This window comes from Manis javanica, chromosome 4 (genome assembly GCF_040802235.1).
Source record: "Manis javanica isolate MJ-LG chromosome 4, MJ_LKY, whole genome shotgun sequence".
Classification (NCBI taxonomy): Eukaryota; Metazoa; Chordata; class Mammalia; order Pholidota; family Manidae; genus Manis; species Manis javanica.
In genome coordinates this window covers 79,083,586-79,105,569 of record NC_133159.1, presented here as the reverse complement: position 1 = coordinate 79,105,569, position 21,984 = coordinate 79,083,586, and the positions used below count along the sequence as shown (strand labels likewise).

At 38.5% G+C, this 21,984-nt stretch overlaps 1 protein-coding gene across 11 annotated transcripts in view; it reads right to left on the bottom strand.

Moving 5' to 3' along the window:
• Nucleotides 1-21,984, bottom strand: part of CCDC18 (coiled-coil domain containing 18) — a 200,237-nt gene that overhangs the window by 36,809 nt on the left and 141,444 nt on the right. For 9 of the 11 annotated variants that reach the window (XM_073234287.1, XM_073234294.1, XM_073234289.1 and 6 more), the window contains 4 exons: nucleotides 19,676-19,723; nucleotides 18,731-18,873; nucleotides 16,289-16,452; nucleotides 15,857-16,070 (listed from right to left, as the gene is read on the bottom strand). In XM_073234287.1, the coding sequence (XP_073090388.1) occupies nucleotides 15,857-16,070; nucleotides 16,289-16,452; nucleotides 18,731-18,873; nucleotides 19,676-19,723 (569 nt within the window). The remainder of the gene's footprint in view (nucleotides 1-15,856; nucleotides 16,071-16,288; nucleotides 16,453-18,730; nucleotides 18,874-19,675; nucleotides 19,724-21,984) is intronic. The other 2 variants (XM_017650002.3, XM_017649997.3) reach the window with 1 other exon arrangement.

The following is a 21,984-nucleotide window of genomic DNA, read 5'->3' as shown; positions in this document are numbered from 1 at the left end:
TGGATAGAGCTCTCTCCACAGGAGAATGGGCAGATGGGCAACACTTCCCCAGCCCTCCCTCAGCCCAACTAGTCAGGAGCTCTTGGGAGCCAGCCACCGATGCTCCATCACCCTAGCTGGTGGCTCAGGCCCGAGGTGCTTCCCAGTTCACCTGACCCAGTAGCAGTCAGACTTTGCTGTTCGGCAGGCAGAGGGAGAAAAACAAATACCATATGACTTCACTTATTTGTGGAATCTAAAACCAAAATAAAACAGATGGAACAAAGTAACAGTAGACTCACAGACACCGAGAAGTGACGTGGTTAACATGGGGTAGGACTGGGTTGGGTGGGGTGGGTGAGGGGAATAAAGACACACAAAATCTCTTCATAATGTAAGTTGGTCATGGTGAGGTAGGGCAGGGACATGGGACAAGCATCATGATTAACTTTTCCTGCCTATGATAAAAAAATGCCAAGATATAAACAGTAGAGTAAGAACAAGAGGGACCCCCTCTTAAGGCTAAGATTCCATTTTAAAAACCAGGGAGTTAAGAAGATTCCTAACATATTCTTTGGTAAAATGATACAATAACCCACCCAATCTTAAGGCAGGGCAAGCAGCCCTAACTGATATGTTCCCAGGGCTTGAGAGAAACCACTATTTTGGAGAAGAACCAGATCAATAAATTCCCTGTGTTAAGTTAAGCTTACAGAATTACCTACAAGATTGACTGTGCATCAGGACATAGTGTCCTTCACTGGAGAGAGACTTCATGAGACCACAAGTCAAGCTTAAGCCCTCAAACCCCCCACCTCCACCCTTTGCCCCATTTTTGAAAGCCCTTAAAAGAGGGAACCCCCAACCTTTTAGCCCACCTCATCTCTGAGAACACCTGCACTTTAAGTGCACACTTTTAAATAAAGCTTTCTCACTGCTCAAATATTGCATTTAGTCTCTTTGCTATTTCATTCTATTTCTAAGTCCTCACTCTGTCTCTGATTTACTCCTGATAAGTAGGCAGGGACTACTGAGACTCAGATTTGGGACTGCAAGTTCCCATTGCCTGGATGCCCCAGACAGAGATGCAGCTGTGTGATCTGCTTTTAGTAGCCTGCCTGAAAATCTCCTTTCTTTGGGAAGTTCTCAGAACATAATCTCACTCCATCCTGTGCTCTGCAGTTACCACAATACCTGGGGTAGTAAGAGCTAGTCTCTACACCATTCAGATACAAGCAGATATGGAATGCCAGGTGACCCTGGCTTCAAGAGTTGGCAAAGGAATCTGCCCTAGGCCAAGTAGTTCAACCAACTTTCCCTCCTGCCCTCTGCACCTGCTTGCTCTCTTCTGCCTGTAAGGCAGCTGCTATTACTTGCTGCTCTCACTTCAGTGAATTTCTTCTTTACCTACACTTGTCCGACCTGCTCAAGAATTCTTTCTCATTCAAGAGTCAAGAACACTCCCCGATCCAGGTTGAGGTTTCACCTAGTGTGCAAGGAGAGACCTCCCTAAACACAGCTATTTGGCAACAATGGGGATAGAAGTGCAGCATGGAGAATATAGTCATTGGTTCTGTAACACCTATGTTGACAGACAGTAAACTGCACTAGTTAGGGTGAGGATTTAATACTGTGGATAATTGTTGAACCACTGTATTGTATACTTGAAACCAATGTAAGATTCAAAATCAACTCTACTTCAAATAAAAAAATATTAATAAACCTAAAATCAAAAATAAAGTATTATGAATTGAATTTCAAAGGTAACTCTATGCAAATAGCTGAGCTTCTAAAATTCGGCTACTAGCTCAAATATGAGATTTCATTATCTTTCATCAATGAAATAATATTCCATTGTGTAGACTACCACAACTTAAAATAAATATGATTCACTTATTTATTTAGCAAATATTTATTAGATGCTTTCTATTTGTCAGGGTTTCTATGTACTGTGGATTTAACAGTAAATAACACAGATGTCTATCACATGGAGCATACATTCTAATAGGTCCAGCAGAGAAAAAGGGCTATAAATAAATAACTCAAAAGGAAAATAGCATAATATAAAGCTAGAGCATTAAGTAGAATGACAATAGTGACTGGGTGACTACTTTACAAGAGGGGGTCAGAGTCTGAAATAATGTGAAAGGTAAGAAGAAAATGGTCATGCAACAATTATTTCAAGCTGAAGAAACAGCTATGGCAAGGTCATAATGCGAAAAAAATTGGGGAGGTTTAAGTTCAAAACAAAGGCCAAGAGCAAGAACAACATGGAATGAGGTCAAAGAAGTGGGCAGGTATCTTGTGATGTAGGGCATTGTATTCCAGGATAAAGAGCTTAGATGTTTTTTAATTGTTGTAAAATACATACAACTTAAGATTTATCATTTTTACCACTTTAAAGTGTACAATTGAGTACTTCACAATGTTGTATAACCACTGCCACTCTCTATTTCCAGTACTTTTTCATCATTCCAAATGGAAACCTTACATCCATTTATAGTTACTTTCTACTTCCCCTCACCCTAGTCCCATTAACCCGCTTTCTATCTCTATGGACTTGCTAATTTTATGCATTTCAGATAAATGAAATCATACAACATGTACCTGGTTTCTTTCACTTAGCCTAATATCTTCAAGATCAATCTATGTGGTAACATAGATTTTACTTATTTTCATAGCAGAATAATATTCCTTGCATGGATATACCACCCTGTGTTTTACCCATTCAACTACTGACGGGCATTTGGGTTGTTTGCACTTATTGGCTACTATGGAAAGAGTTGTTCTCAACATTTCAGCACAATTTTTCCTTGAACACCAGCTTTCAATCATTTTGGGTACAGAGCTAGGAGAAAAATTACTGAGTAGTTAAATGGTAATTCTTCTCATTTAAATTACTGAGGAACTGCCAAACTGTTTTCTCTGGCACCTATACCATCTTAATTTCCGACCAGGTATGTATGAGAGTTCCAATGTTTCTACACACTTGCTAACATTTATTATTTTCCCCCTTTCGTGGTGGGGATGTGTGTGTATGTATTTTTATTATAGTGATCCTAGTGGAAAACAGGCATCTCACTGTGGTTGTGATCTGCAGGTTCCAAGACGATTGTTTCATTATGTATCTTTTTTTTTTTGCTTTTTTAATTGTTTTTATTAAGGTATGATTGATATACAATCTAATGAAGCTTTCACGTGAGGAACATTGTGGTTACTACATTCACCCATATTATTAAGTCCCTTATTAAGTCCCCCAGACAAGTCCCATTGCAATCACTGTCCATCAGTGTAGTAAGATGCAAAAAACTCACTACTTGTCTTCTCTGTGCTATACTGCCTTCCCCATCACGCCCCCACATTGTGTGTGTTAATCATAAGGCCCCTTAAACACCTTTTCCCTACCTCCACACCCCCTTCCCTTTGGTAACCACTAGTCCCATCTTGAAGTATGTGAATCTGATGCAGTTTTGTTCCTTCAGTTTTGCTTTGTTGTTACACTCCACAAATGAGTGAAATCATTTTGTACTTGTCTTTCTCTGCATCACTTATTTCACAAAGATTAATGCCCTCCAGCTCCATACATGTCATTGCAAATGGTAGGATTTGTTATCTTCTGATGGTGAAATAATATTCCATTGTGTAGACTACCACAACTTAAAAAGTTTTTTAATTAAGGTATAATTGATATACACTCTTATGAAGGCTTCACATGAAAAAACAATGTGTTTACTACATTTACCCACATTAGCAAGTCCCCATGCATACCCCAATGCAGTCACTGTCCACCAGTGTAGTAAGATGCCACAGATTCACTGTATGCCTTCTCTGTGCTACACTGTTTTACCCGTGACCCACCACACCATGTGTACTAAACATAATACCCCTCAATCTCCTTCTCCCTCCCTACCCATCCACCCTCCCACACCCCTCCCCTTTGGTAGCCACTAGTCCCTTCTTGAGTCTGTGAGTCTGCTGCTATTTTGTTCCTTCAGTTTTGCTTCATTGTTATACTCCACAAATGAGGGAAATCATTTGGCACTTGTCTTTCTCCACCTGGCTTATTTCACTGAGCACAATGTCCTCCAGATCCATCCATGTTGTTGCAAAAGGTAGGATTTGTTTCTTTCTTATGGCTGAATAGTATCCATTGTGTATATGTACCACATAATCTTTATCCATTCATCTACTGATGGACACTTATGTTGCCTCCATATCTTCGCTATATTAGGTATCATATTCTGTACTCTTTGTCTATCCCTTGATTGACTTTGGGGACAGTTAATTTAGTTTTGCATTTGCTTAGTAATTAGCTGTTCTACTTTCTTTACTGTGGTTTTATTGCCTCTGGTGACAGCTATTAAACCTTAGGAACACTTCCATCTACAGCAGTCCCTCCAAAATAGACTGTAGAGATGGTTTGTGGGAGGTAAATTCTCTCAGCTTTTGCTTATCTGGAAATTGTTTAATCCCTCCTTCAAATTTAAATGATAATCTTGCCAGATAAAGTAATCTTGGTTCCAGGCCCTTCTGCTTCATTGCATTAAGTACATCATGCCACTCCCTTCTGGCCTGTAAGGTTTCTGCTGACAAGTCTGATATTAGCCTGATGGGCTTTGCTTTGTATGTGATCTTATTTCTCTCTTTGGCTGCTTTTAGTCTGTCCTTATCTTTGATCTTTGCCATTTTAATTACTATATGTCTTGGTGTTGTCTTCCTTGGGTCCCTTGTGTTGGGAGATCTGTGCACCTCCATGGCTCAGAGACTATCTCCTCCCCCAGATTGGGGAAGTTTTCAGCAATTACCTCCTCAAAGACACTTTCTATCCCTTTCTCTCTCTCTGCTTCTTCTGGTACCCCTATAATGCAAATATTGCTCGTTTTGGATTGGTCACACTGTTCTCCCAATATTCTTTCATTCTTAGAGATCCTTTGTCTCTCTGTACCTCAGCTTCTTTGTATTCCTCTTCTCTGGTTTCTACTTCATTTGTCATCTCCTCCACTGTATCCAATCTGCTTTTAATACCCTCCATTGTGCTCTTCAACAATTGGATCTCTGACCAGAATTCATTCCTGAGTTCTTGTATATCTTTCTGAACCTGCATTATCATGTTAATGATTTTTATTTTGAACTCCCTCTCAGGAAGAGTCATGAGGTCCATGTCATCTTTCTCAGGGGTTATATTAATTTGACTCTGTACCAGGTTCCTATGGCATTTCATATTTATGTATGGCACCCTCTAGTGTCCAGAAGCTCTATTCTGGAGCTGCTCAGCCCCTGAAGCAATGTCGGGGTTCGCAGGGGAGTGGGATTGGTGCCTGGGGGAAGGGAAGAGCTGTTTCCTGCTTCCCAGCTTCTATGCCTGTCTCCTCTGCCTGAACCAGTGGGCCGAGCTCACAGGTATAAGCTTTTGTCCCAGAGCAGCTGGATAAGGATCCTTGCTTTCCACAAGCGGCTGGAATCTCAGTCTCTCCAGGCTTTACAACCTTATAATCACAAGAGTATCATTAAAGTATCATGAAATGCAGGTTTGAGCTCTCAGAGAAGATCTCCAGAATTAGGTATTCAGCAGTCCCAGGCCTCCACTCTCTCCCTGCTCCATTTCTCTTCCTCCTGCTGGTGAGCTGGGGTGAGGAAAGGGCTTGGGTACCGCCGGGCCACAGCTTTGGTACGTTACCCTGTTCCATGAGGTCTGCTCTTTTCTCCAGGTGTGTGCAGTGTGGCGCAGTCCTCTTTCCTGTTGCTCTCTCAGGATTAGTTGTATTACTTATGTTTTCATATTATATGCGGGTTTTGGAGGAAGCCTCTGTCCCACCTCTCATGCCCCCATATTTAATCCTGTCTCATTACTTTCTGTGTTTTTAAATCTATTTTGTCTGATATAAGTACTGCTGCTCCTCCTTTCTTCTCCCTACTAGTTGCATGAAATATCTTTTTTCCATCCCTTCACATTTAGTCTGTGTCTGTCTTTGGGTTTAAAGTGAGTTTCCTGTAGGCAACATAGGGTCTTTTTAAAAAATCTATTCTGTAACTCTGTCTTTTGATTGGTGTATTAAGTCCATTTACATTTAGGGTGATTATTGATAGATATGTACTTTTTTCCTTTGCAGGGTTTAAATTTGTGGTTATCAAAAGTTCGAGGGCAGCTTTTTTACTATGTGACAGTCTAACCTAACTGGGTTATTATACAGTTTCAAACACAAACTAAAGGTTCCTTTTTTCTCCCTCCCTTCTTCCTCCTCCACTCTTTTTATATTAGGTTTCATATTCTGTACTCTGTGTAGCCCTTGACTGACCTTGTTAGTAGTTCATTTAATTTTGCATTTGCTTAGTAATTAATTGGTCTACTTCCTTTACTGTGGTTTTATTTTCTCTGGTGACAGCTATTTAGCCTTAGGAGCACTGCCATCTAGAGCAGTCCCTTTAAAATACACTGTAGAGACAGTTTATGGGAGGTAAATTCCCTTGACTTTTGCTTATCTGGAAACTGTTTAATCTCTGCTTCAAATTTAAATGATAATCTTGCTGGGTAGAGTATTTTTGGTTGGAGGCCATTCTGTTTCACTGCATTAAGTATATCATGCCCCTCCTTGTGGTGTCTAAGGTTTCTGCTGAAAAGTGTGATGAGAGCCTGAAGGGTTTTCCTTTGTGTGTGATCTTTTTCTCTCTCTGGCTACTTTTAATAATGTGTCCTTTATCTTTTCCATTTTAGTTATTATATATCTTGTTATTATATGCCTTGGTGTTGTCTTCCTGGGGTCCCTTATGTTGGCAAATTTGTACACTTCCATGGCCTGAGATAATATCTCCTTCCCCAGATTGGGGAAGTTTTCAGCAATTATTTCGTCTAAGACACTTTATGTCCCTTATTCTCTCTTTTATTTCTGGTACCCCTAAAATGCAAATATTGTTGTGTTTGCATTGGTCACACAGTTCTCTTATTATTCTTTCATTCTTAGAGATCCTTTTTCTCTCTGTGCCTCATCTTTGTTTTCCTGTTCTCTAATTTCATTTACCATCTCCGCTACCTCATCTACTTTTAAATCCCTCCGTTGCATGCTTCACTTCAGGTACTATATTTTTCAAAGTTTCTCTTTTTTGAAGTCCTCCCTGAGATCTTGACCACTTTTATGTAATTCCATGAGCATGTTTATGATTTTTATTTTGAAATCATTATCAAGAAGATAGGTGATTTCAGTTTCACTTAGCCCTGTTTCTGGTGTTTGACAGATTGCGGTTTGTACGAGATTCTTTTGCCATTTCATATTTCTAAGGAAGGAATACTATGGAAAAACAACTATGCGCAGGTGGTGCCCTCTAGTGCCCAGAAGCTCTACTCTCTGGAGGTACGCAGCACCTGTAGTGATGGTAGGAGTCAGGCGCACCACCAGCACACATCTTGGTGTGCTTCCGAGCTGCAGTACCTGCCTCCACTGCCAGGGCTCGTGGGCCGAGCACACAGGGAGAGGCCTCTGTGCTACACCCCTGTAGGTGCCATAGGCAGGGTCACTCTCTGGCTGGCCTGGAACAATGGCAGGGACAGCAGGTGAACAGACTGGTGCCTGCTGGGATGAAGGAACGGCCGGCTTCATATGGCATTGTGGGCCTCAGGGCTCTGTGTTGCCAGCCAGGGGAATAGAATACCTGAAGCTCCTGAGAGTTCCCAATGTGCTAGGCTGAGTGTGCCAGGTCAATTTTGTCTGCTTTTCCTGTCTCCTGAGGAGGAAGCTCTGTGTAATTCTTGCCCCATTTGCAGTCCTCTCGCTGTTGGGAAGTTTTTCAAAGTGGGTGCCTTTCCTTTGTCCCATAGCAGCTGGTTGTGTGTGCTTGTTCTCAAGCAGTTGGAATCTCAGTCTCTCAGAGAATTGTTCTTGTCTTTGCTTTCCAACTCCTCTAAACTCCAGAGCACCATGTTATGTGGTTTCTTGCTCCTGGAGCAGATCTCCAGGGCTGGGTGTTTAGCAGTCCTGGACTTCTACTCCCTCCGGCTCCATTTCTCTTCCTCCCGCCTGTGGGAGCTGGGGTGGGGGGGTTGGGCTTGGATCCCACAGGATTGTGGCTTCACTACTTTATTCTTTTGTCTATGGTCTTCTCTTTTTCCTAGACATAGGCAGTCTGTTGCATTCTTCTTTTGGGTCCCTCTTTCAGGATTAATTGTATTTGTTGTATTTTCGTGTTATATGTGGTTTTGGGAGGAGATTTCTGCCTCACTTCACAAGCCACCATCTTTTTCCCTTTATGTGTCTTTTGGGAAGCCATTAGAAGGTTTAAATAAGGAAGCAATATGATCTAATTTATGTTTTAAATCATAAACTTAAATCCATTCTGTGGAAAATGGATTGTTGAGAGGGTCAAGAATCTAACCTGGGAGACTGTCTAGAAAGCTATAGTGACAGACCAGGTGAGGAAGATGATGGCTTCTACTGAGGTGGTAACAGAAAAGAAGCCAAGAATCTATGGGTTTCAGAATGTTTGGGAAACAAAGTTGACACATCCTGCTAATAAACTGGATGAGAAAAGGAAAGGAGAAAGGTAAGAATCTTCTTACAGATTTCCTGATTGAGCAACTGCATAATGTTGAGATGACAGAGGAGGTTATGAGAGAAAAAATGAGTTGACTTTGGCCAAGTTTAAGATGCCTCTTAAAAATGTTTTAACCGGGGGGAGGAGCCAAGATGGCGGTGTGAGGAGGGCAGTAGATATCTCCTCCCAAAACCATATATATTTTTGAAAATACAACAAATACAACTATTCCTAAAAGAGAGACCAGAAGATACAATACAACAGCCAGGCTACATCTACATATGCGAGACCTCAGTGCCTCATGAAGGGGGTAAGATACAAGCCGCAGCCCGGTGGGACCGGAGCGCTCCCCCATCCCAGCTCCCTGGTGGGAGAAAAGGAGTCGGATCAGAGAGGGGGTGGAAGCCCAGGACTGTTAAATACCCAGTCCCAGTCATCCACACTGGGAGCGCAGACACACATTGCCTGGTGTGCTGGATATTAGGGAAACAGAACAGTAAAACCTGAGAGCGGGTCTCCACAGTTGGTGTCCCCAGGAAAAAAGAAAATAGAGTCTTTTTGAAAGTCTTAAAGGGACAGGGGCTTCACAGCTGGATGGACGCATCCCAGCACATTCAGCCCAGCAGCTGGGAATCCTGGGGAAATTCAGGTGCTCCAGCCCCCTGGGAGGCAGCGCAGCTCTGAAGCCCCTTCATGGCAATAAATAGCCGCCCATCCATTCCCCCTCTGGCGTGGCCCCACCATAGCAGGGAAGCAGCCTGAGAGCAGCTGCACCCACAGTAACCACCAGAGCCTCCTCTGCAGCTGCCCAGGCCAGACTCAGAGGCCCCAACGGCGGGCACAGATAAAGGAAGATGGGAAAGGGTGCCAAGGGTCACTGTAGATGCAGGAGAACACACCTGGGGGGCTTACAACTCCCCGCAGGGCTCTGGGCTGCCCCAAAGGTGGTGACTCAGGAAATGAAACTGGAAGCTGCTCTGAGGAGCACAAGGCAACCAGCAACTAGTAAGGGACTTTGTTCTCCCTGCTAACACATGTGCCAACTGCCTACAACTACCTCAATAGCCATGAACAGGCAGAAGAATCTGATTCAGTCCAGAATCACCCAGAAAACCCGAGAGGGAACCTGGGGAGATAGATTTAACCAAACTTCCTGAAAAGGAATTAAAAAAAAAGTCATAACCATGCTGATGGACCTGCAGAGAAATATGCAAAAGCTAAAGGATCAAGGTGGGAGGGAGAATACAGAAATAAAAAAATCTCTGGAAGGACTTAAGAGTAGACTGGTGGTGCAAGAGGCTGTGAATGGAATAGAAATCAGAGAACAGGAATACAGAGAAGCTGAGGGAGAGATAAAAGGTTCCGAGGAATGAAAGAATAATGAAATAACTGTGTGAGCAATCCAAACTGAACAATATTTGCATTATAGGGGTACCAGAAGAAGACAGAAAAAAAGGGATAGAAAGTGCCTTTGAAGAAATAATTGCTGAAAACTTCCCCAAACTAGGGGAAGAAGTAGTCTCTCAGACCATGGAAGCGCACAGATCTCCCAACATAAGGGACCCAAGGAGGACAACACCAAGACACATAACAATTAAAATGGCAAAGATCAAGGACAAGGACAGAGTACTGAAGGCAGCCAGAGAGAAAAAACGGTCACCTACAAAGGAAAACCCATCAAGCTATCATCAGACTTCTCAACAGAAACCTTACAGGCCAGAGGAGAATGGCATGATATATTTAATGCAATGAAACAGAAGGGCCTTGAACCAAGAAAACTGTATCCACCACAATTATCATTTATATATGAAAGAGGGATTAAACCATTCCCAGACAAGCAAAAGTTGAGGGAATTTGCATCACACAAACCACCTCTACAGGGTATTTTAATGGGACTGCTCTAGATGGAAGCACTCCTAAGGCTAAATAGATGTCACCAGAGAAAATAAAATCAAAGCAAAGAAAGCAAACCAACCAAATACTAAGTAAAGGCAAAAAATTAAATCAACTACTCACAAAAGGAGTCAAAGGAAACACAAAAGAGCAGAAAATAAAACACCTAACATAAAGAATGGAGGAGGAAGAATAAGAAGGGAGAAAAATAAAGAATCATCAGACTGTGTTTATAATAGCTTAATAAGCAAGTTAAGTTAGACGGTTAGATAGTAAAGAAACTACCCTTGAACCTTTGGTAACCAAGAATCTAAAGCCTGCAGTGGCAATAAGTATATATCTTTCAATAATCACCCTAAATGTAAATGGACTGAATGCACCAATCAGAAGACACAGAGTAATAGAGTGGATAAAAAAGCAAGACCCATCTATATGCTGCTTACAAGAGACTCACCTCAAACCCAAAGATATACACAAACTAAAAGTCAAGGGATGGAAAAAGATATTCCAGGAAAACAGTAGGGAGAAAGGAGCAGGTGTTGCAGTACTAGTATCAGACATAATAGATATCAAAACAAAGAAAGTAACAAGAGATAAAGAAGGACATTACATAATGATAAAGGGGTCAGTCCAACAAGAGGATATAACCATTATAAATATATATGCACCCAACACAGGAGCACCAACATATGTGAAAGAAACACTAAATTCAAAAAGGCTGAAATTCTACCAACCAACTTCTCAGACCACAAAGGTATAAAACTAGAAACAAATTGTATAAAGAAAGCAAAAAGGCTCACAAACACATGGAGGCTTAACAACATGCTCCTAAATAATCAATGGATCAATGACCAAATCAAAATAGAGATCAAGCAATATATGGGGACAAATGACAACAACAGTACAAAGCTCCAACTTCTGTGGGATGTGGCAAACGCAGTTCTAAGCGGAAAGTATACAGCCATCCAGGCCTATTTACAGAAGGAAGAGCAATCCCAAATGAATAGTCTAACATCATTATTATTGAAACTGGAAAAAGAATAAATGGAGCCCAAAGTCAGCAGAAGGAGGGAAATAATAAAGATTAGAGAAGAAATAAATAAAATTGAGAAGAATAAAACAATAGAAAAAATCAATGAAACCAAGAGCTGGTTCTTTGAGAAAATAAACAAAATAGATAACCCCCTAGCCAGACTTATTAAGAGAAAAAGAGAATCTACACACATCAACAGAATCAGAAATGAGAAAGGAAAAATCATGATGGACTCCACAGAAATACAAATAATTATTAGAGTATACTATGAAAATCTATATGCTAATAAGCTGGAAAACCTAGAAGAAATGGACAACTTCCTAGAAAAATACAACCTTACAAGACTGACCAAGGAAGAAACAGAAATCTAAACAGACCAGTTACCAGCAATGGAATTGAATCAGTAATCACAAAACTACCCAAGAACAAAACCCCTGGGCTAAATGGATTCAGCACTGAATTTTATCAGACATATATAGAAGACATAATACACTTTTTCCTTAAAGTTTTCCAAAAAGCAGAAGAGGAGGGAATACTTCAAAACTCTTTCTATGAAGCAGGCATCACCCAATTACCAAAACCAGGCGAAGATACCACAAAAAAGAAAACTACAGACCAATATCCCTGATGAACATAGATGCAAAAATACTCAACAAAATATTAGCAAACCCAATTCAAAAGTACATCAAGAGGATCATACACCATGACCAAGTAGGATTCATCTTAAGGATGCAAGCATGGTACAACATTTGAAAATATGTCAACATCATCCACAACATCAACAAAAAGAAGCACAAAAACCACATAATCATCTCCATAGATGATGAATAAGCATTCGACAAAATTCAACATCTACTCATGATAAAAACTCTCAACAAAATGGATATAGATTGCAAGTACCTCAACATAATAAAGCCTATATATGACAAACCCACAGCCAACATCATACTGAACAGCGAGAAGCTGAAAGCTTTTCCTCTGCGATCGGGAACAAGACAGGGATGCCCACTCTCCCCACTGTTAATCAACCTAGTAGTAGAGGTCATAGCAACGGCAATCAGACAACACAAAGAAATAAAAGGCTTTCAGATAGGTAATGAAGAAGTCAAATGGTCACTGTTTGCAGATGACATGATATTGTACATAAAAAACCCTAAAGACTTCACTCCAAAACTACTAGAACTAATATCGGAATTCAGCAAAGTTGCAGGATACAAAATTAACACACAGAAATTTGTTGCTTTCCTATACACTAACAATGAACTAGCAGAAAGAGAAATCAGTAAAACAATTCCATTCACAATAGCCTCAAAAGAATAAAATACCTAGGAATAAACCTAACCATTGAAGTGAAAGACCTATACCCTGAAAACTACAAGACATTCTTAAGAGAAATTAAAAAGGACACTAACAAATGGAAACTAATCCCATGTTCTTGGTAGGAAGAATCAATATCATCAAAATGGCCATTCTGCCTAAAGCAATATACAGATTTGATGCAATTCCTATCAAAATACCAACAGCATTCTTCAACGAACTGGAACAAATAGTTCTAAAATTCATATGGAACCACCAAAGACCCCGAATAGCCAAAGCAATCCTGAGAAGAAAGAATAAAGTAGGAGGGATCTCACTCCCCAACTTCAAGCTCTACTACAAATCCACAGTATTTAAGACAATTTGGTACTGTCACAAGAACAGAGCCACAGACTAGTGTAACAGGATAGAGTCCAGATATCAACCCAAACATATATGGTCAATTAATACATGATAAAGGAGCCATGGACATACAATGGGGAAATGACAGCCTCTTCAACAGCTGGTGTTGGCAAAACTGGACAGTTACATGTAAGGGAATGAAACTGGATCATTGCCTAACCCCATACACAAAAGTGAATTCAAAATGGATCAAAGACCTGAATGTAAGTCATGAAACCATAAAACTCTTAGAAAAAAACAGGCAAAAATCTCTTGGACATAAACATGAGTGACTTCTTCATAAATATATCTCCCCAGGCAAGGGAAACAAAAGCAAAAATGAACAAGTGGGACTATATCAAGCTGAAAGGACACCACCAATAGAACAAAAAGGCATCCTAAAGTATGGGAGAATATTTTCATAAATGACAGATCCGATAAAGGGTTGATATCCAAAATATATAAAGAGCTCACGCACCTCAACAAACAAAAAGCAAATAATCCAATTAAAAATGGGCAGAGGAGCTGAACAGACACTTCTCCAAAGAAATCCAGAAGGCCAACAGACACATGAAAAGTTGCTCCACATCTCTTGTCATCAGAGAAATACAAATTAAAACCACAATAAGATATCACCTCACACCAGTAAGGATCGCCACCATCCAAAAGACAAACAACAACAAATGTTGGCGAGATTGTGAAGAAAGGGAAACCCTCCTACACTGCTGGTGGGAATGTAAATTAGTTCAACCTTCGTGGAAAGCAGTATGGAGGTTCCTCAAAAAGGTCAAAATAGAAATACTATTTGACCCAGAAATTCCACTTCAAGGAATTTACCCTAAGAATACAGCAGCCCAGTTTGAAAAAGACAGATGCATCCCTATGTTTATTGCAGCACTATTTACAATAGCCAAGAAATGGAAGCAACCTAAGTGTCCATTAGTAGATGAATGGATAAAGAAGATGGGGTACATATATACAATGGAATATTATTCAGCCATAAGAAGAAAATAAATCCTACCATTTGCAACAGCATGGTTGGAGCTAGAGGGTATTATGCTCAGTGAAATAAGCCAGGCAGTGAAAGACAAGTACCAAATGATGTCACTCATCTGTGGAGTATAAGAACAAAGAAAAAGCTGAAGTAACAAAACAGCAGCAGAAACACAGAACTGAAGAATGGACTAACAGTTACCAAGGGGAAAGGGACTGTGGTGATTGGGTGGGAAGGGAGGGTTAAGGGGGTGGTATAGAAGGGGGGCATTACAATTAACATGTATACTGTGGGGGTGTGGCACTGGGAGGGCTGTTCAACACAGAGAAGACAAGTAGTAATTCTACAGCATCTTACTATGCTGATGGACAGTGACTGTAATGGGGTTTGTAGGGGGGACTTGGTGATGGAGGGAGTCTAGTAAACAATGTTCCTTGTGTGATTGTAGATTAATGATACCAAAAAAAAAAGACTTTACATTTAAGAGGTGAAAAAAAATGTTTTAAGTGGACAGCAGCAGACTCACAAACTCCAAGAAAGGACTAATGGTTACCAAATGGGAGGGATAGGGGAGGGCAGGTGGGGAGGGAGGTAGAAGGGGATTGAGAGGTATTATGATTAGTGCACATGGTGTAGGGTGGACCATGGGGAAGACAGTGTAGCACAAAGAAGACAAGCAGGGACTCTGTGGCATCTTACTATACTGATGGACAGTGACTGCAATGGGACATGGGGGGGATACTCGATAATATGGATGAGTGTAGTAAACACATTGTATTTCATGTGAAACCTTCATAAGAGTGTGTATCAATAATACCTTAATAAAAAAATTTAATAAAAACTGTTTTAAGTGCAGATCACAAGTAAGTCACTACATATTCAGTCTGGAGTTTGGGGAAAAGGTCTTCCCTGGAGACACAGGTTTGAGAATCTGAAGCATAGTATTTAAAGGTACATGAAATTTACTACAATTGACTTTCTAGGTAGAAAAGAGAAAGAGGACCTGCACTGAATCACGGGACACATCTACCTAAATTTCTGGGTCATCTCGACACTCCCTCTACTGTTTTTTTATTCCATATTTCACATCCTGATATGTAATTATGTTTTCCTGTTTGTAATCTATTTCTTAACACTTTGGGTCTGGTCTAGCTATCTACTTCACCTCACCATAGATGTATGCTGAAATAGCATTTTATGCTATTGCTGCTAATCTAAAACCTTGATTTTAGAGTTGGACAGTCTTGTGTTAACAACTTTGTCTTGAACATTACTATCTGACTTTGGGCATTTTATTTAATGTTCTCAAGTGTAAAAAGGTGATTATATGTGTCTGACAAGTTTCTTATTAAAGAAATAAATAAAATCATGTATGAAGTCCTTGGCATAGAACTGGCACAAAATAAGGTCTTAATACAAGGAACAATATTGTTAATATTATTTTGTTGTTAACCACTGATGTATGGTGTCCAGTCATTTTTTACCACTCTGCAATACAGGAAAGAGCCACTGTAAAATGACTGAAAGATGAAGGTTGGAAGTATTAGCCAACAGCAAGGGCTGAATTAGTTAGACAGAGCATAAGACAGATGGAGTAGGTTGAACCAGTGAGCCAAAGGCAGTTAAGAAGTCTGGACATTTAGAATTCAACAATATACTTTACTGTATGACCAAGGAGTCTAAGTAATGAAGTGAAATACTATAACTATGATATCATTTCTTAGTATTTAACTCACCTAAGTTCAGCTGTGAGATCCTTTATAGTACTGTATTTTTCCTCTAATGATAAATGAGCCTTCTGTAATACATCTCTCAATTCCTGGAGTTGTCTTAAAGTACTTTTTAATTCTCCATGAGCGTTTTGTAGTTCAGACTCCACTGCTTCCCGTTTTTGCAAGGCTTCTGTTAGTTCAGTGTCAGTGTGGTGCTGTAACTTTTCTAACTCCTTCACTGTTAAGGAGAAAATAATTTTAGAACTATACATAAACCACTTGTTATTAAGAAATTTGTAAATAATTATAATTAAGAATATACAATTTTATTCATCTACATGAGGCAAAATACTAACCACTAATTTTTCCTTCCATCCCTATCATCCCAAATTCTCTTTATTCCACTTTTTAAAATATAAATATGCAGGCAGCTAAGCTCAGCTACCTGTTGCTTACCAGCATTTGTTTTCTTATCAAGTTCTGTCTTTGTCTGTTCTAAGACCATGTCTAACTGAGAGAGATGCATTGCTTTATTTTCTCCGTCTCGTTTTAGGTGCATTATTTCTTTTTCCATTTTAGATAGCTCTTCTTTGTACTGATCCATCTCAAGTTTTACTTGCCTAATTAAAAACAAAATAAAAAAAATGATAATTTGGACACTTAAATACTGACTGACTTGTGTCTGACTAAACAAAGTCTGCAAGTTATGTAAGGACAAATATCAACATGTCAAGTCATATTTGGCAAGGCTAGCATTCTTTTCAATCTAACAGTTCACTTTTACATGCTTCGTTTGTATGGAAAAAATCCATAGATAGGTGCCTCATTCATCTGTAATTTCTACTATCAGAAAATTATATATTATACAATAGAAAATAAAGAAGACAAGTAATCAAATATTCATCATAATAACCATACTACCCATAAGAGAACCAAGTCAGTAATTTTTACTCAGACTTTTATTATTATTATTATTTTTTAGCAAATGTGTATCACATTGGTTCAACAGTCCCCCTCCCCCTGCCCCACCTACTCTCCTCCCCCTTGGTAATCACTCCTCAGACTTTTATTATTAATGTTATCTTTTTTAACTTTAAAAGGGACTAGAGATTCCCATACTAGTACAACTTCCTTGCTTTATAGATGTGGAAACTGGAAGGTTAGGTGAATTGTCTGGAATAACACAGGTTTATTTAATCTTAAGTCTTAACTTATAACAAGTTTATGACCTTTAACATTTCTAAAATTTCAGGTAAATGATTTTCAGCTTCACTAATTCAGCTTAACTAATATGGAAGCACTTCTACTTAGACAAAACAACATAGTGACGGGTAATTTTAAGTCCACTTTTTCATAATTCCAAAGTGATATTCACTAATTAAACAATTGCTAATATCATCCTCAATGGTATGGAGAACTGATACTCCCTTATCTTGTTGACACTGTTGTTCTTTTGGTCTTGACATCTTGCAATTGAGCTGCAAGTAGGAACACTTCTTTTCTGAATTCAATTTAAACAAATTTAGATTTCTTCAAGAGGTTTTTAATCTGATGCCTATGAGCAACATGAGGAAAGCTATAAAACATCTAAAACAACATGCAAAATTATGTATACATATGTACATCCACATACAGAAAATACACCATAGAAGCTATACACCATAGAAAAATACACCATAGCTTCTATCATATCTTCAGATATGTCCATGGCCCAAAAAGTTAACAAGTTTATGACCTTTAACATTTCTAAAACTTCAGGTAAATGATTTTCAGCTTAACTAATTCATTTCTTATATTAGAACAGACATAAAGCATAATTAGAAAAGAATAATCAAAAAAGATTGGCATACGTTACCAAGAGGTGACAGCCTATCAACAGAGGACTTAGAGAAAAGTTTTTTGTTTTAAGTTTCAGTACTTGGTAGAGATAAATTACACTCATTTATTTATTTATGAGCAACTACTCATTCTTTCCTGATGCAAGGTAAATGAGGCATTACTATAATAAATATAGTTTAAATATTTTAACTATTATATAAATAATCTAATACTAAAAATTTTCTAATAACTTTCAAAATTTTATGGCAGGCTTTAATCCCACCAGTTTTCCAGAAATACTTCACCTTTTTGTTACAGAGTTATTGAGTGAAATCAAGTCTGAGATTGGAAACAGGCCAAAGGAAGGATTATGTAAAAGTTATATGAGACCATGGCAGCTACATGCTCTGGCTTCTTCAAATGCAAAAAAAAAAAGATTTTCAAGTGGCTATGGAGGCAGTCTGAGAAATCTAACAAGTGCTGTTTCAACCTCAGCACTGAGAAATCCAGCTCAGAATCACTCAAATGCAGCAAAATTTACATGTAGTACCAGAAGAACCTTTTAATAGTTATGGAACAGAAACAAAGTAGGTTTTGGAGCACACCTAAACTGTGCATCTCATTTACTAACTTCTTTGAGTTTCAGCTTCCTTATTTTAAAAACAGTGATAAAAAATCCATATTCAGGGTGGTTTTGAAGACAGAGTTAATGTGTCTACCTAGCACACTGCCTGACATACAGAAAGTGCTCAATGAATTAGTTTCCTTTCTTTCTATCAGAAGATATTTTAATTTTAAAGAACTATGATGATTGTTGTGGAAGGACTCTAAATAGACCAGAAATTATCTCAGCATCAAGGAACCCACAAATCAGGAGGAGAGTTAAGGATATTAAGCTAAAATACAAAAATGCATAATGAGAGATATGAGGGAGGTACAAACAAAATGTTACAGGAACACAGATTGTGTAGAAATTAATTCCTTAAGCAAATGCTTCATTGAACATTACTGGATATTGAAACCCAGATACTACTGATATTGAAAGGGGAAGACAAATAAAAACTAACATACTCATTTTACCTGGCAGTACCAGTAAGCTCAATGACTTTTTGCCTCTTCAAATCTGCTTCATGTGTGGCTGCTTCACATTTCTCATCCATTTTTCTCAATGTTTCAGCTGAACTTTCCCTTTGTTTTTGAAGCTCTTGTTCCAGTTTTGATACCTTATAAAATACTTTTCAATTAAGTATTTTTAATTCATTCACAAGTCAACATTCTTCATAAGGAAAATATTTATATGACTATACAGATAGTCTAGCCTATTACTCAGTTTCAAGATATCTTAGGATAATCAAAGTATGGACCAGAAAGTAATCTTTTGGAAATATAATATCAAAACTTAATATTTAATAATAAAAATATTTCATTCCTATACATTTGTAGAAGCAGCCACATAACACTAAAATAGTTCTTAAAAGAACTGAACGAAATGGTAAATGTTCCCTTTTCACTCTCTCCATTTGAACTGTTCTTCTTTTGTAAAACTATATTCCTTTCTATCTTCACAAACTGTGAAGGATTCTTAGATTCCCATTTGACCTCAAACACTACAGTTTTCATTTGCTCCCAAAGTAACTTGCATTTACTCCTATTCATTCTTCCTTCTGTTCTATCTACTGCAGTAAAAGAGGTATTCATCCTCCTATGTAGGTCAAATTGCTTCATAGATGTTCTGGATCCAGTTCCTTTTCCCTTTACCAGGAACTCATATTAATTACTGTTTCTTGTATTGTCCATCTCTCTTTCTTCTGGTTTCTTTATATTAGCATGCAAATGTGTTTGAGGCCTTCGCACTGTAAAAACTGTTCTTTCATACCTCCATCTCCCTCCAACTACCAAAACCTTTGCTCCTCTTCATAGCCCAGCCTCAGAGAGGTTTCTATGCTTTTGTATCATTTTCTCACTTCTCACTCTTCAACTCATAGCAATCTGGCTATTCCACAAAAGTGTGCTGTCATCACTGACCTCCATGTTCTGATTTCCATGGACAAAATGAGAAGACACAGGAGTATGCTTGAAAGAAAGAACATGATAAAACTTCAAAAAAAAAACAACCTAAATGAAACGGAGTTAAGCAATCTAACCAACACCGAGCTTAAACTAATGGTTATAAAGATGCTCATTAGACATGAGAGAAGAGTGGATATACTCAGTGAGAACCTCAACAAAGAGATGGAAAATATAAAAACAAAAGAGAGATGAAAAATAAACAAAATGAAATAAATACTAGAGGAAACCAACAGCAGATCACAGGATGCAAAATAAAGGATGAGCAATTTGGAAGACAGAGTAATGGCATGCACTCAAGCTGACCATCAGAAAGGAAAAAGAATAAAAAGAAATGCGGGTAGGTTAAGAGACCTCTGGGACAACACCAAACATTCTAACACTGACATTTTATGAGACGAGAAAGAGAAGAGAGGCAGGGGAGTGGAGTGCACATTTATTTGAAGAAACAGCTGAAACTCCTCTAACCTGGGGAAGGAAACCATCCAGGCCCAAGAAGCAGAGAGCCCCAAGTAAGATGAACCCAAGGATGTCTATACTAAGAAATGTAATTAAAATGTCAAAGATCCAAAACAAAGAGAATCTTAAAAACAGCAAGAAAAAAAAGCCTCAGCAAATTAAAAAAGACTGAAATTGTACTAACCAACTTCTCAGATTACAAATGTGTGAAAATAGAAACTGTACAAAGAAAACAAAAAGGCTCACAAACACATGGAAGCTTAACAACATGCTCCTAAATAATCAATGGATCAATGACCAAATTAAAACAGAAATCAAGCAATATATGGAGACAAATGAAAACAACAGCACAATGCCCCAACTTCTGGTGGACGCAGCAAAGGCAGTTCTAAGATGAAAGTATACTGCAATCCAAGCGCATTTAAAGAAGGAAGAACAATCCCAAATGAACAGTCTAAATTCACAATTACTGAAACTGGAAAAAGAAGAATGAGGCCCAAAGTTAGTAGAAGGAGGGACATAATAAAGATAAGAGAAGAAATAAATACAATTGAAAAGAATAAAACAATAGAAAAAAATCAATGAAATCAAGAGCTGGTTCTCTGAGAAAATAAACAAAATAAATAAACCCCTAGCCAGACTTTCCAAGAAAAACATAGAACCTACACACATCAACAGAATCAAAAATGAGAAAGGAAAAATCACTACGAACATCACAGAAATACAAAGAATTATTAGAGAATTTAAAAAAATTATATGCTAACAAACTGGATACCTAGAAGAAATGGACAACTTGCTAGAAAAATACGACCTTCCAAGACTGACCAAGGAAGAAACAGGAAATCTGAATAGACCAATTACCAGCAAAGAAATTGAACCAGTAATAAAAAAACTACCCAAGAACAAAACCCCTGGACCAGATGGATTCACCACCGAACTTTATCAGATATTTAGAGAGGACATAATACCCATTCTCCTTAAAGTTTTCCAAAAAACAGAAGAGGAGAGAATACTTCAAAACTCATTCTGAGGCCAGCATCACTATAATACCAAAACGAAGCAAAGACACCACAAAAAAAGAAAACTACAGCCCATATACCTGATGAACATAGATGCAAAAATACTCAACAAAATATTAGCAAACCAAATTCAAAAATCCATCAAGAGGATCATACACCAAGTGGGATTCATCCCAGGGATGCAAGGATGGTACAACATTCGAAAATTCATTAACATCATTCACCTCACCAACAAAAAGAAGGACAAAAACCACATGATTATCTCCATAGATGCTGAAAAAGCATTTGACAAAATTCAACACATTCATGATAAAAACTCTCAACAAAATGGGTATAGAGGCCAAGTACCTCAACATAATAAAGGCCATATATGACAAACCCACAGCCAACATCATACTTAACAGCAAGAAGCTGAAAGTTTTTCCTTTAAGATCAGAAACAAGACAAGGATGCCCACTCTCACCACTTTTATTAAATGTAGTTCTGGAGGTCCTAGCCACGGCAATCAGACAACATAAAGAAATACAAGGCATTCAGACTGGTAATGAAGAAGTCAAACTGTCCCTGTTTGCAAATGACATGATATTGTACATAAAAAATCCTAAAGAATTCACTCCAAAATGACTAGAACTAATATCTGAAGTCAGCAAAGCTGCAGGATACAAAACTAATACACAGAAATCTGTTGCATTCCTATACACTAATGATGAACCAGCAGAAAGAGAAATCAGTAGTACAATTCCATTTACAATTGCATCAAAAAGAATAAAATACTTAGGAATAAACCTA